The sequence below is a fragment of the Schistocerca serialis genome, chromosome 10, assembly GCF_023864345.2.
Source record: "Schistocerca serialis cubense isolate TAMUIC-IGC-003099 chromosome 10, iqSchSeri2.2, whole genome shotgun sequence".
NCBI classification, from domain to species: domain Eukaryota; kingdom Metazoa; phylum Arthropoda; class Insecta; order Orthoptera; family Acrididae; genus Schistocerca; species Schistocerca serialis.
The window spans coordinates 231,607,610-231,622,275 of record NC_064647.1 but is presented as its reverse complement, the minus strand read 5'-3'; the positions used below and the strand labels follow the sequence as shown (position 1 = coordinate 231,622,275).

The following is a 14,666-nucleotide window of genomic DNA, read 5'->3' as shown; positions in this document are numbered from 1 at the left end:
TCGGGAGGAGGCATTTTTAACTAGACTCCGGATAGGGTACTTTTAAGCGGCGATCCTCCCCCGCTCTGTTCCCACTGCTCTCAACTGTGGATGGTAAGACACCTTTTACTCGAGTGCCCCTATTTTACTCCGTTACGCGTCCGTCTACAGCTGTCGCCTGATATATCTTCCATTTTAGCAGATGACACGCGCTCAGCCGATCACGTTATCGAGTTCATTAGTGCCAGTGAGATGACGTCAGTCATTTGAAGCTCTTTTTCGGGACAAACAACCCCCCTTCTATAGTGGTTTTTTAAGCTTTCCTTCTGTTTTTGGTTTCCACACTTTTTTGAGCTTTGCTCCCATTGCTGCTGGTTTCCAGTTTCGTTTTTTTTTTTTTTTTAACCTTAGTCACAAACCGGACGCTGGTGACCGTAGCAGTTTTGCGCCCTAAAACCATAACAAAAAAAAAACTTCTGACGTCATTGGTCAAAGTACAGGAGCCTTAGGTCAAAGCTGACAGGTTGTATCCCATTCCTCAGTAATTCCAAATGCAGCTTACATAGCTTTTCTCGAATACCTCACACCGCGCAGTGTTTTTGGTGAGCCTGACGTTTCGACCTCTGTGTCCCGTCATCAGGAGCAGCTGCGGAAGCGCAAGGAGGCGGAGGAGCAGCAGGAGGCGCTGAACCGGTCGCTGCGCGGGTCGCGGAAGCTGCAGGCGCTCGAGTCGCGGCCGCACGGGCTCGTCAACGACGCCTACTCGTCGGCCGACGAGGACGACCTGGGCGCCGTCACGGGCCAGCAGCAGCAGCAGCTGGCCGCCGTGCACAGGGTCATCGGTGAGTAACTTGCCCGACACTACATCTTTCATTTATTACAGACTAGCCGAGAAACATTTTTTTGTTGCACGGCTTAGGTGGAAGCTCCGTCGTCGCATACGACTCCAACTTCGAAGTGTGCAACATGGGGAGATGCATTAAGCATACCCTTCGACACCCCTGAATTGCAGTTTGCCTGATTTCAGGCGTATAAAAGGCAAAAGTGTGTCCAAGTTTCAGACAAACACTGAAGAGCCAAAGAAACAGGTACACCTGCGTAACATCGTGTAGGGCCCGCGCGAGCACGCTGAAGTGCCGCAACACGAGGTTGCGTGGACTAGACTAATGTCTGAAGTAGTGCTGGAGGGAACTGACACCGTGAATCTTGCAAGGGTGCCCATAAATCCGTAAGAGACGTGGAGACGTGAGCAGCACGTTGCAAGGCATCCAAGATATGCTCAATAATGTTCATGTCTGGGCAATTTGGTGGCCAGCGGAAGTGGTAAAAAGCGGAAGAGTGTTCCTGGAGCCACTCTGTAGCAATTCTGGACGTGTGGGTGGTTGCATTGTCCTGCTGGAATTGCCCAAGTCAGTCGGAATGCACAGTGGACATGAATAGATGCAGGTGCCCAGACAGGATGCTTACGTACGTGTCACCTATCAGAGTCGTATCTAGACGTATTAAGGGTCCCATATAACTCCACCTGCACACGCGCCACCCCATAATAGAGCCTCCACCAGCTTGAACAGGGTCCATGCAGGGTCCATGGATTCATGAGGTTTCTTCACACCCCTTGATACGCCCTGCTGAACCCGCAGTACGGGACAGGCAGTTGGAATTGTGGTAAGGGGCCAAAATGAGCGGCTGTAAGTTACACTCGAACACATATAACTTTATTTATCTGACCAAACATTACAGTACAAATTCTTGAACTTAGTTTTCGGCTGAATACGCCACACTATCTTATGCCTTAAGGGCACAACCACTTTAATTTTTAAAAAAGGCTAAAAGCCATTAACTCAAAATTCAGACACCAAAGAGAATATTTAGAAGGCAGAAGGCCTTACGTTAAGTAAGTTCTATAAATTGGCTGAAGGCCCAAAAATCTAACAGTTGAAAAGCAACAACCTTTATTTAGAGACGGCTGAAGGCCCATGATTTAAGACTCAAGGTAAAATTAAATAAAAAACACAAGGCAGAAGGCATTATCTTCAATTAGGCTCAAGGCCCCAAACGATGTAACACTTGACAAGCGAGGAACTTTAATTTTAAAACGGCTGAAGGCCCATGACTTAAACCACTACTAAAAGCAATTCAATTTTAATTCAAAACCATCGGTTATGAGCCATACAAAAACACATAACAGAAAATAAGAAACGGCAGTGCAGTTATCAGCGCTCAGAAGTTTCGTGGGTCGGCCAACACTTGAAATACTAAGGATCACTTAGGTCGGACAGGCAGTCGGTCCAACCATTCTCGATCCGACGACAACCCACCCAACCCACCGACAAGGTAACTTGCGCTCCACTCGCCCAGAACACAACCGGGAATTCAGTGCAAAACGTAGAAGGCATGGACGCCCACTACCAAGCATACATTAAGGTGTCAGACTACACACTGTGCTGGACGGCGACCACTCGGTGAGGGAGGACGTCAACGGCCAGGGCAGGTAACAGGAGCGTTAACGGCCACAAGGCAGAAGATTCCGCTGGTGCACTTCAACTGCAAATAACCAAATACAGTTAGACTCCACCGGACAGTGGCTAAACGTTCGCCAACTCGAACACACACGTTGTTGCTAGCGGGAATGTCCCAACAGCCAACAACGAGAACCAAACGGCACAATGTGAACAGTCCAAACTCAACTTTCGTGTCCAGGGTCCGTGAGCCACACACCTCGTAGCAATGGGAACAGCCCCGCACACTCCGACACTGCGTAGAGACTACAAGTGGGTCCGACCAAACTACGCCCTGCTGAGATTTCCTCGCTGCTCCACGCCGACCGACCGACTGCCACACGTCAGCACGGATACAGCTGTAAAATAACTGAGCAGTCGCCATCACGAGCTACACACACTTGCACGAAAACTAGACAATACTAGCGACAGCGAGTGTGCAGTAACAAGGACGCATCACGAGTCGGCACACACAGGCAACACATAAGCGATCGCCGGCCAACATACACGTCGTCCTGCAATACGACTGACCGACGACCTACCAAGGTAGTCCGCACCGAAGTGATATGTATCGGCAACCGTCGGGCGAGTCTTGGCTGTCCGGACTTCACTGCAGCTTCGCCCCGACTGAACTTGTGCAGCGTCCTAAGTCAAACACTTCCAGGTCTGAACTGCACTGCTAGTGCCTCTCAACTCAGTGGCAGATCCGAACACACGACAACTGGGAAGTAATAGCAGTCCGCAAAGATAATACTTCAGAGCCTATATCGATAAGCGCCGCTGCTGCCGCTCACGGGCAGGCAAGGCGGCAACTCGATGACACCAGGAATAGAAATTAACATAACGAGGTGGTAGTACAGTAAAAACAGGATGTCGAATGAGACATGGCACGAACACGAGCCACCTACGGCTCACCCTTACACATCCATCCGCTCGATACAATTTGAAACGAGACTCGTCCGACCAAGCAACATCTTTCCAATCGTCAACAACTCAATGTCGGTGTTGAAGGGCCCAAGCGAGTCGTAAAGTTTTGTGTCGTGCAGTCATCAAGGGTAGACGAATGGGGATTCGGCTCCGAAAGCCTATGTCGATGACATTTAGTTGAATGATTCGCACGCTGACACTTGTTGATGGGCCAGCACTGAAATCTGCAGCAAGTTGCGGAAGGGTCGCACTTCTGTCAGGTTGAACGTTTCTCTTCAGTCGTCGGTGGTCCCGTTTTTTCAGGATCTTTTTCCGGCTGCAGCGATGTCAGAAATTTGACGTTTTAGCAGGCTCCTGATATTCACGGTACACTCGTGAAATGGTCGTACAGGAAAATTCCCACTTCATCGCTGTCTCGGAGTTGCTGTGTCCCACCGCTCGTGCGCCGCCTATAACACCACATTCAAACTCACTTAAATCTTCCCGAATGAGATTTTCACTCTGCAGCGGAGTCTGCGCCGATATGAAACTTCCTGGCACATTAAAACTGTGTGCCCGACCGAGACTCGAACTCGGGACCTTTGCCTTTCGCAGGCAAGTGCTCTACCATCTGAGCTACCGAAGCACGACTCACGCCCGTTCCTCACAGCTTTACTTCTGCCAGTATCTCGTCTCCTACCTTCCAAACTTTACAGAAGCTCTTCTGCGAACCTTGCAGAACTAGCACTCCTGAAAGGAAGGATACTGCGGAGACATGGCTTAGCCACAGCCTGGGGGATGTTTCCAGAATGAGATTTTCACTCTGCAGCGGAGTGTGCGCTGATATGAAACTTCCTGGCAGATTAAAACTGTGTGCCCGACCGAGACTCGAACTCGGGACCTTTGCCTTTCGCGGGCAAGTGCTCTACCATCTGAGCTACCGAAGCACGACTCACGCCCGGTCCTCACAGCTTTACTTCTGCCAGTATCTCGTCTCCTACCTTCCAAACTTTACAGAAGCTCTTCTGCGAACCTTGCAGAACTAGCACTCCTGAAAGGAAGGATACTGCGGAGACATGGCTTAGCCACAGCCTGGGGGATGTTTCCAGAATGAGATTTTCACTCTGCAGCGGAGTGTGCGCTGATATGAAACTTCCTGGCAGATTAAAAGTGTGTGCCCGACCGAGACTCGAACTCGGGACCTTTGCCTTTCGCGGGCAAGTGCTCTACCATCTGAGCTACCGAAGCACGACTCACGCCCGGTCCTCACAGCTTTACTTCTGCCAGTATCTCGTCTCCTACCTTCCAAACTTTACAGAAGCTCTTCTGCGAACCTTGCAGAACTAGCACTCCTGAAAGGAAGGATACTGCGGAGACATGGCTTAGCCACAGCCTGGGGGATGTTTCCAGAATGAGATTTTCACTCTGCAGCGGAGTGTGCGCTGATATGAAACTTCCTGGCAGATTAAAACTGTGTGCCCGACCGAGACTCGAACTCGGGACCTTTGCCTTTCGCGGGCAAGTGCTCTACCATCTGAGCTACCGAAGCACGACTCACGCCCGGTCCTCACAGCTTTACTTCTGCCAGTATCTCGTCTCCTACCTTCCAAACTTTACAGAAGCTCTTCTGCGAACCTTGCAGAACTAGCACTCCTGAAAGGAAGGATACTGCGGAGACATGGCTTAGCCACAGCCTGGGGGATGTTTCCAGAATGAGATTTTCACTCTGCAGCGGAGTGTGCGCTGATATGAAACTTCCTGGCAGATTAAAAGTGTGTGCCCGACCGAGACTCGAACTCGGGACCTTTGCCTTTCGCGGGCAAGTGCTCTACCATCTGAGCTGCCGAAGCACGACTCACGCCCGGTCCTCACAGCTTTACTTCTGCCAGTATCTCGTCTCCTACCTTCCAAACTTTACAGAAGCTCTTCTGCGAACCTTGCAGAACTAGCACTCCTGAAAGGAAGGATACTGCGGAGACATGGCTTAGCCACAGCCTGGGGGATGTTTCCAGAATGAGATTTTCACTCTGCAGCGGAGTGTGCGCTGATATGAAACTTCCTGGCAGATTAAAACTGTGTGCCCGACCGAGACTCGAACTCGGGACCTTTGCCTTTCGCGGGCAAGTGCTCTACCATCTGAGCTACCGAAGCACGACTCACGCCCGGTCCTCACAGCTTTACTTCTGCCAGTATCTCGTCTCCTACCTTCCAAACTTTACAGAAGCTCTTCTGCGAACCTTGCAGAACTAGCACTCCTGAAAGAAAGGATACTGCGGAGACATGGCTTAGCCACAGCCTGGGGGATGTTTCCAGAATGAGATTTTCACTCTGCAGCGGAGTGTGCGCTGATACGAAACTTCCTGGTAGATTAAAACTGTGTGCCCGACCGAGACTCGAACTCTGGAGGTTCGCAGGAGAGCTTCTGTAAAGTTTGGAAGGTAGGAGACGAGGTACTGGCAGAAGTAAAGCTGTGAGTACCGGGCGTGAGTCGTGCTTCGGTAGCTCAGATGGTAGAGCACTTGCCCGCGAAAGGCAAAGGTCCCGAGTTCGAGTCTCGGTCGCACACAGTTTTAATCTGCCAGGAAGTTTCACTTAAATCTTGATAACCAGCCATTGCAGCAGCAGTAACCGATCTAACAACTGCGCCAGACAATTGTTGTCTCGTATAGGCGTTAGCGATCGCAGCGCCGAACTCTGCCTATTTAAATATCTCCGTATTTGAGTACGCATGGCTACAACACCTCCTTCGCGCGCCAGTGTAGAAGTGCAATTGGCACATCTGTCATTTGTTCTCAGGCTGTTCATGTGGAAAAGTTTCCGACTTCATTATATGTTCGCGCGGCAGGAATCACCAGATTTTGAACGCGGTATTGTTATTAGAGATATTTCGAAAACCGTTAGGGAATTCAGTATTCCGAGAGCCACAGTCTCAAAATTGTGCCGATGACATAAAATTTCAGGCATTTCCTCTCACCACGGAAAACGCAATGGCAGACGGTCTTCACTCGACTACAGAGGGCAGCGGCGTTTCCGTAGAGTTGTCAGTGCTATCGCACAAGCAACACTGCAGAGATCGATGTGGGACATACGAGTCCTGTACAAGTTCTCTTTTTAGAACATTTAAAACGCAAGTTGTCAGCCATTGCTCCAATTTGAGGTATTATCAAGGTTCGATTGAATATTAGTGCAGCCTCGTGCACTGTGCTTCGTTGCAGGTAACTGCATCAGTTGCGATATGTCTGAGGTTAGTATTAAGGTTGCCCCGTAGGTCATTAATGCAGGGTGAAAAGTATCTAAACAGACAAACTCTGGGAGATTGTTGGGGACATAAAAACAAATATTTTCCCTAATGTAATTTTTTCCTAGGAGGATTATTTAAACTGGTGGAAGCCGTATTACGCTCTTCAGTTGTTAGAGGGCGTATTACGCTCTTCAGTTGTAGGCAACTGCTGTCCACCAGTTTAGTAGTGCATTGTCTCTGTTTACTAATGCAGCGATACACCTGGAGTGAGTACTCTGACATGATTGGTGCGTACTACGTAGCGCACCACAACGGACGAACTGCACAGCCGGTTTGTCAACAATAATATCCTAATCGCCGTATCCCGCGTCGTATGACCTTTGCTATTGTGTACCAACGTCTGCGTGAGACCGGGTCATTCAGCAGATTACCTGGACAGGGACGCCGTCGCACGGTAAGAACGCTGCAATTTGAGGAAGCTGTCTTGCAGCATGTGGAGCGGGATCCAAACAGCACTCGTGAAATTGCACGTAACATGGGGACTAATCAGACGAATGTAAGAACAGTCCTTCGAGAGCAATTCTTACGTCCATTTCACTTATAGCGTGTCCACAACCTGGAACTAGTTGATTATCCAGAGCACAGATTTCGCAGTGGTACCTGGAACAGTGTGAAATGCATCCTACATTTCCATCCTCTGTGTTGTTTACCGATGAAGCAACGTTCGGGCGTGATGGAGTCTTCAACATTCACAATTCCCATGTTTGGACTGAGGATAACCCACATGCCACAGTTACTAGCGCTCATCAAGTGCGGTTTTTCGTTAATGTGTGGGTCGGTGTTGTTGGGGACTGTTTAATTGGGCATTATCTGCTACCTAGGCCATTAAATGGCAGGCACTATAACAATTTTCTCGCCAGAGCATTGCCAGAATTTGCTGGAAGACGTCCCGCTCCCTACAAGACAACGCATGTGGTTCCAACATGACGGGGCGCCGGCACATTTCAATCGTCCTGTGCGTCGATTCCTGGACCGACGGTTCCCAGAAACATGGATTGGCAGAGGTGGTCCTGTACCGTGGCCTGCTTGATCCCCAGATACGTCCCCTCCGGATTTTTTTGTGTGGGGAGAGATGCATAACCTTGTTTACGCAACTCCTGTTGCATCAGAAGAGGATCTGGTTGCCCGGATAGTAGCAGCAGCAGGAACAATTCAGGATACTCCTGGGGTTTCTGCCCGTGTCAGACAGAACATGATCCGACGGTGTAACCTTTGTTTACGTGTCGATGGAGGCATTTTTGAAAATCTAATGTCATTGAAATTGGGTTTTGTTAATGTGTTGTCTCTTGGTCATACAAAATGTTTGTTTGTTGGTTTAATTAATTTGACGCCAGAGAAATCTTCCTCTACTATTTTAAATACTCCTCATAGGAAAAAATGACATTATGGAAAAATATTTGTTTTGATGTCGCCTACAGCCTCCCAGAGTTTGTCGGTTTAAATAATTTTCACCCTGTATACAATAAGAACAGCAAGGGGTCCAACACACTTCCTTGGAGCACATGCGAAGTTACTTTGATGACTCTCCATCCAAGGTAAGATGCTGCGTTCTCCTCTACCAAAAAGTCCTCAATCCACTCACAAATTTCTCTTGATACTCCCTATCATCATACTTTCGATAATGAGCGTAGGTGCGGTACTGAGTCGAACGTTTTCCGGGAATCGAGGAATACTGCAGCTATCTGACTGCATTGATCGAAGCCTTTCAGTGTGTTATGTGAGGGAAGTGCGAGTTTGGTTTCACATGATCGATGTTTGCGGAATCCATGCTGCATGGCAAGGAGGAGGTCGTTGTGTTCAAGGTACCTAATAATGTTTCAGCTCATAAAATGTTCTAAGATTCTTCAGTAAATAGATGACAGGAATATTTTTGTAGATTACTGGTACTACCCTTCTTGTAGAAGGGTTGTGAGCTGTGCCTTTTTCCAAAAACTGGGCACAGTTTTTTGTTCAAAGGATGCATAGTAGATAATAGTTAGATTAGGGGCTAACTCGACTGCAAATTCAGTTTAGAATCTGACAGTGATTCCATCGGGCCATGGGGCTCTGTTCAATTTTAACGATTTCAGCTGCTTCTCAACACCACCGACGCTAATGCCTGTTTCATTCGAGTTTTCAGTGGTATGGGATTAAGATGGGGAAATACTCCTGGCTTTTACTTCATAAAGGACCATTTGGGAACAGAGTTAAGCATTTCACCTTTCACTTTGCTATACTCAATTTCAGTTCCTCTCCCATTCATTAAGGACTTGACACAACTAAGTTTGGTACCACTAAGAGCCTGTACATACGACCAGAGTTTCTACGGGTTTTGTGAAAGATGACCTGACAATATTCTGCTTTGGCAGTTATTGAAGCCTGTTACTGTTTCTCTGCTGACAACAAGGAAATCCCCCCTGCTGTTGTATAGTGCGCACAAAATGCTGTGGCCGCTTAGATGGGCAGTTGGCTGGAGAAGTGTGGCGAGGGTGGCACTAGTGGAGAGGGGTGCTCAGAGCGCTGCAGGGGAAATGCCGAGCGCTGGAGGGGAAGTGCCGTTCTAAACTGAGGCTTGCGCTCACATTTATTGTAAATGTTAAGGGGAGCCACGCCACACCCCCACCCACACTTGCACGGTGACCATTCAAAATGATCTACTGACACCTCTGCTTTTGTTAGTACGCAAAAAGAATCTCGCAGAAAATGCTGCGATTTATTTTCGCCTGGCTTGTTAACCATTTTAACTTTCAGAGAAGTGTGGGGAACTTTGCGTAAAACCTACATATTTCTCTGCTTTACAAGTCAAAATTTGCTGCTTCTGCTAAAATACAGTGGAGTTTACACTGTCTTACCTCACTAACATGTTATGCAGACAGAGAATTCTGAAATGGTAATTTATTAAGATTATGAAGTGAGGAACAGAGGAAAACTAAAGTCAGTAGCTTATAAAAAAGCACATCCTCGGTAGAAAAAAGTGTAATATCTTCACCTGTGTTGTTCCAAAATCCTTAGCATTTCTCATTTCACCAGCTATCGATTGCCCTTAAAAATTACATTCTTTCGCCAAAAACGTCTGTGGTTATTGGAATAATGAAGTTTGACATATTAACGACATGGTAGAATAATCTTTTCTTTGCGTGGTATCATTTGCCAAAATCTCATTTCGATATCTGAAACCGTTTATGAAATATGAAGAATGTTGTGTATATTTCACTCTGGCCTTCCCACTGGTGCGGCGAGATCGCAAATGAATGTGCTACATCAGATCAGTTTTCTCGAAACTGGTGACAGATAGATACCTCTATTTAAGTCTACAGAAAAATACAATATGTTAGCTAAGTTTCATACACAACAACATATTATGCAATATGCACCAAACGCAAAATCGTAGTGACCTCTGTTTTACATACACACTTTTCCGAATTTTGCGAAGTGTTTTACTTACGTAAATATCACAATAACTATGACTATTAACGAAATGATGGGCATATCATCATGAACCTGACACATAAAGCTGCAAGTAAAGCCAAAATTAAGGTTTTTTACCGGATAGTTGCTGCAAAATCGTTTGAGAAAGATTGCATGAGTGTGAACCTCGATTCCATGACCGCTGACAGGCCGAAAGGTGGACAACACTTACCGGTCTCCCCTTCCGAACAAATGAGTGACCTCGCCCAGTGCACTGAACGAAAGCTGGTCACTGCTCATTGGCCACCCGCATTCGGGAGGACGACGGTTCACACCCGCGTCCTGCCATCCAGATTTAGGTTTTCCTTGATTTCCCTAAATCGCTTCAGGTAAATGCCGGGATGGTTCCTCTGAAAGGGCGCGGGCGATTTCCTTCACCATCCTTCCATAATCGCAGCTGGTGCTCCGTCTCTAATGACCTCGTTGTCGACGGGACGTTAAACGCTCATCTCCTCCTCCTCCTCATCGCTCACCGTGTCCTCCGCGAGCTTTACCGTCAGCTACGCCTCTGGTGACGTGCGCAGAGGTCGGTTCCGCTCTGGATTAAGGTGTGCTGCTGCTTTTCGTGAGATTGTCTATTGACGGTTTGACAATATTTTTGAGTGTGCGAGCACCCCTTCCGCTATTCGCGCTTGCTGAACACGCAGTTTTTTCCCCCTATATGTAAGCACTCCATTATAGAGTCCGTATACTCTTTTGACCTGGCGGTAGGAGGGACCCGTTGGACACAGACTAATCAGGGAAAGTCTGCCCTCCGCTTTTTTACTCCTGCTCCCACCATTACTCGGGTGATAAGTGCACAGGTCACACAGCTGGGGCGAGGGCTGCAACGTCATCGGAGAGGACCGGAGAAGGCCACGGGGACATGACCCGCTTCCGGTCAGCGCACGCTCGCCTCTCACCTTCAGCTGACCTCGCACGCGCACGCACACGCAAAACTGGCAAAAATTAGCCGCCTACGCGCGTGGTCAGTGCTGAGACACACGTTCATCTCTGCTCTTTAAAGAGCGACACCACCTTCCTGCTTTATTAGTTAGTGACTGCCACCCACTCCCACAAAAACTGAAAAAAGTAACTTTCTGATGCATTCTTCTAATAATTTCCGGGTATGCAGCCGCATCCCGTCGACATTCTGCCACGATATTTCGATTGAAGGAAGTTAAGCTTAGCAGCTCGGATTTATTAGTCAGCTTCGATGTGGTCTCACTTTTTACCAAAGTGCCTTTAATGGAATCGTTACATCTTATTGGTAACTTACTCAGTGCAGAAATGACGGCCTTGTTTGAACATATACTCTCCTCAACGTACTTCTTATTCAATGACGAATTCTTTGAACAAACAGACGGCGTCGCCATGGGGAGCCGTTTGTCCCCTGTGGTAGCTTATCCCTTTATGGAGGACTTTGATGAGAAAGCGCTTGAGTCTGCTGTTTTAAAGCCTACGGTCTTCTGGCGGTACGTAGATGATACTTTTGCTGTATGGCCTCATGGCAGACAGGAACTGGAGAAATTCCTTCATCACTTAAACTCATTACATGAGAATATCAAATTCACGATGGAGATTGAAAAAGATGGCACTTTACCATTTCTGGACGTGCTAGTACGCCGTAAAAATGATGGGTCATTAGGAAATTCTGTGTACAGGAAACCGACTCACACAGATCTGTATCTCCAGGCGTCAAGCTACCATCACCCAGCACAAACAGCCGGTGTTCTCAGTACCTTAATACATCGAGCGCATATCAGATGATGAAAACCTCCATGCAGAACACTTGGAGAAGGTTTTTAAAGAGAATGGCTACACTTCACGCCAAATAATGAAGGCCATGCGCAACTGTCATAACAAGAAGCAAAGCACTGAGGACGCAGATGACGACTTTAAATCAACTGCGTTCCTTCCATACGCCGGGAATGTGTGGTCGAAAATAAGCAGATTACAGAAGAAAAATAAAATTAAGGTTATCTTCCGTCCACCAGCAAAGAACCGTTAAAGACGATTTACAACTGAAGAAAGCAGGCGTCTACAAAATTCCCTGTGAATGTGGCTCTGCATATATTGGCCAGACGACAAGAACTGTCCATGAACGATGTACAGAACATGAAAGATACACCCGTCTGCGGCAACCGTCAAAATCGGCAGTAGCAGAGCACTGTATTTCTTTGGGACATTCAATGGAATACAATGGAACAAAAATTTTAGCTCTGATTTCTGGATTTTGGGATTCCGTAATCAAAGAATCAGTGGAAATACGTCTTGCCGATAATCTTATAAATCGTGACAACGACTTTCAGCTGGATAAAAATTGGAATCCTGTTATTAAAATTATACAATCACAGCGGAATGGACAGCACCATTCGATACTCAATGACAAGATGAACTTTTACTTTCACCACTGAAGGCAGCACGTACAACTCAACTATGCCGCGCATGTCAACACCTGACGCATGCGTAGTAGGATGCCAGTATATTTCGCATGCGCGAGATTCGGCATAAATACCGAGACTGCACCTGGGCTCTTTGGCAGTTGTGTACTCACCTGATGACGACCGGACGTCTCTGGGCCGAAATATCGTGGCAGAATGTCGATGGAATTCGGCTGCATACCCGGAAATTATTAGAAGAAGAAACACGCCGGGAAAATTTCAGAAGTCCCTTCTGATGCATTATTTAAAAGTAGGATTACACAGCCAAACTGTTGCACCCAGCTGGTAGGTGCACTGCCCTAGGTTTCGACACCTACCTTAGGGGTGTCTTCATTCAGAATGGAATTACGATAAATCCTATAAAATAATACATTGAAAATCAGGTTCAACAAAAAAAAAACGCTAACCAAGCTGATAATTTTCGTGACGTACAAAGGTTCAAATGGCTCTGAGCACTATAGGACTTAACTTCTGAAATCATTAGTCCCCTACAACTTAGAACTACTTAAAACTAACTAACCTAAGGACATCACATACATCCATGCCCGAGGCAGGATTCGAATCTACGACCGTAGCGGTCGCGCGGTTCCAGACTGTAGAGACTAGAACCACTCGGCCACTATGGCCGGCTTACTTACGTAAAATTACGTTGGTAAAAAAGCAATGGTCAGAATTTTGAGCAGTTATGCTCGAGTCACAAGTGAAACAAAACGTTCCATCCTTCGCCACAGCTGGGAACATCAGAAGACTGATCGGCCCCGTGGCTTACATTGTTGCCATGAAAACAATACGAGTTGCGCCGCCTATCAGGCGCGGACATTGGCATGTGCCCATTTCAAACATTATAACAGAAATATTTGAAAAATACGACAGTTAATTTTAAAACCGAAATATAAAGAGAGAGAGCTTAACGTCTTTCTGAAAACACACAGTAGTCAAGCAGATTAAGTATAACACAGCCATCTGTTAGGCTTTACAGAAGTTACTATTACATTAAGGAGAGAATGATATAGAAAAAAATATACAAAAACTTTTACAAACAGCTGTACAATCCACAAAATATTTGCATGAAAGTACATCTGTTGGAAATTTTTAATACATCTGTATCTTTAATACGTATATCATTCTGTCCTTTATGTAATAGTAAATATCTCCTGGATTTCGCTTCAGGCATATCTACATCTACATCCATACTCCGCAAGCCACCTGACGGTGTGTGGCGGAGGGTACCTTGAGTACCTCTATCGGTTCTCCCTTCTATTCCAGTCTCGTATTGTTCGTGGAAAGAAAGATTGTCGGTATGCCTCTGTGATGGTCAGTTCCCTCCAGCACTACTTCAGACATCAGTTGCCATGCCATGTCGTTCTGCTGCACTTCAGCGTGCCCGCCGGGGCCCTACGTTATATTAGGCAAGTCTACCAGTTTCTTTGGCTCTCAGTGTATAATTGCAGCACTCGCTTTCTTCTGGGCATTCGACACATTACCATCGTGAAATCATATTGCGAACTGTCAGTTTTTGTCAGTATACTTGTTGGTACATCTACGATTATAATCGGCAAGCCACCCAACGGTGTGTGGCAGAGGGCACTTTACATGCCACTGTCATTACCTCCCTTTCCTGTTCCAGTCGCTTATGGTTCGCGGGAAGAACGACTGGCGGAAAGCCTCCGTGCGCGCTCGAATCTCTCTAATTTTACATTCGTGATCTCCTCAGGAGGTATAAGTAGGGGGAAGCAATATATTCGATACCTCATCCAGAAACGCACCCTCTCGAAACCTGGCGAGCAAGCTACACCGAGATGCAGAGCGCCTCTCTTGCAGAGTCTGCCACTTGAGTTTGCTAAACATCTCCGTAATGTTATCACGCTTACCAGATAACCCTGTGACGAAGCGCGCCGGTCTTCTTTGGATCTTCTCTCTCTCTCTCCTCCGTCAACGCGATCTGGTACGGATCCCACACTGATGAGCAATACTCAAGCATAGGTCGAACGAGTGTTTTGTAAGCCACCTCCTTTGATGATGGACTACATTTTCTAAGGACTCTCCCAATGAATCTCAACCTGGCACCTGCCTTACAAACAATTAATTTTATATGATCATTCCACTTCAAAT

General features: G+C 47.1%; 1 protein-coding gene across 2 annotated transcripts in view; it reads left to right on the top strand.

Annotated features, from left to right (window-relative positions):
- Positions 1-14,666, top strand: part of LOC126424930 (protein PALS1) — a 795,237-nt gene that overhangs the window by 675,663 nt on the left and 104,908 nt on the right. For both annotated transcript variants that reach the window (XM_050087777.1, XM_050087776.1), the window contains exon 5: positions 620-821. In XM_050087777.1, coding sequence (XP_049943734.1) covers positions 620-821 — 202 coding nt within the window. The remainder of the gene's footprint in view (positions 1-619; positions 822-14,666) is intronic.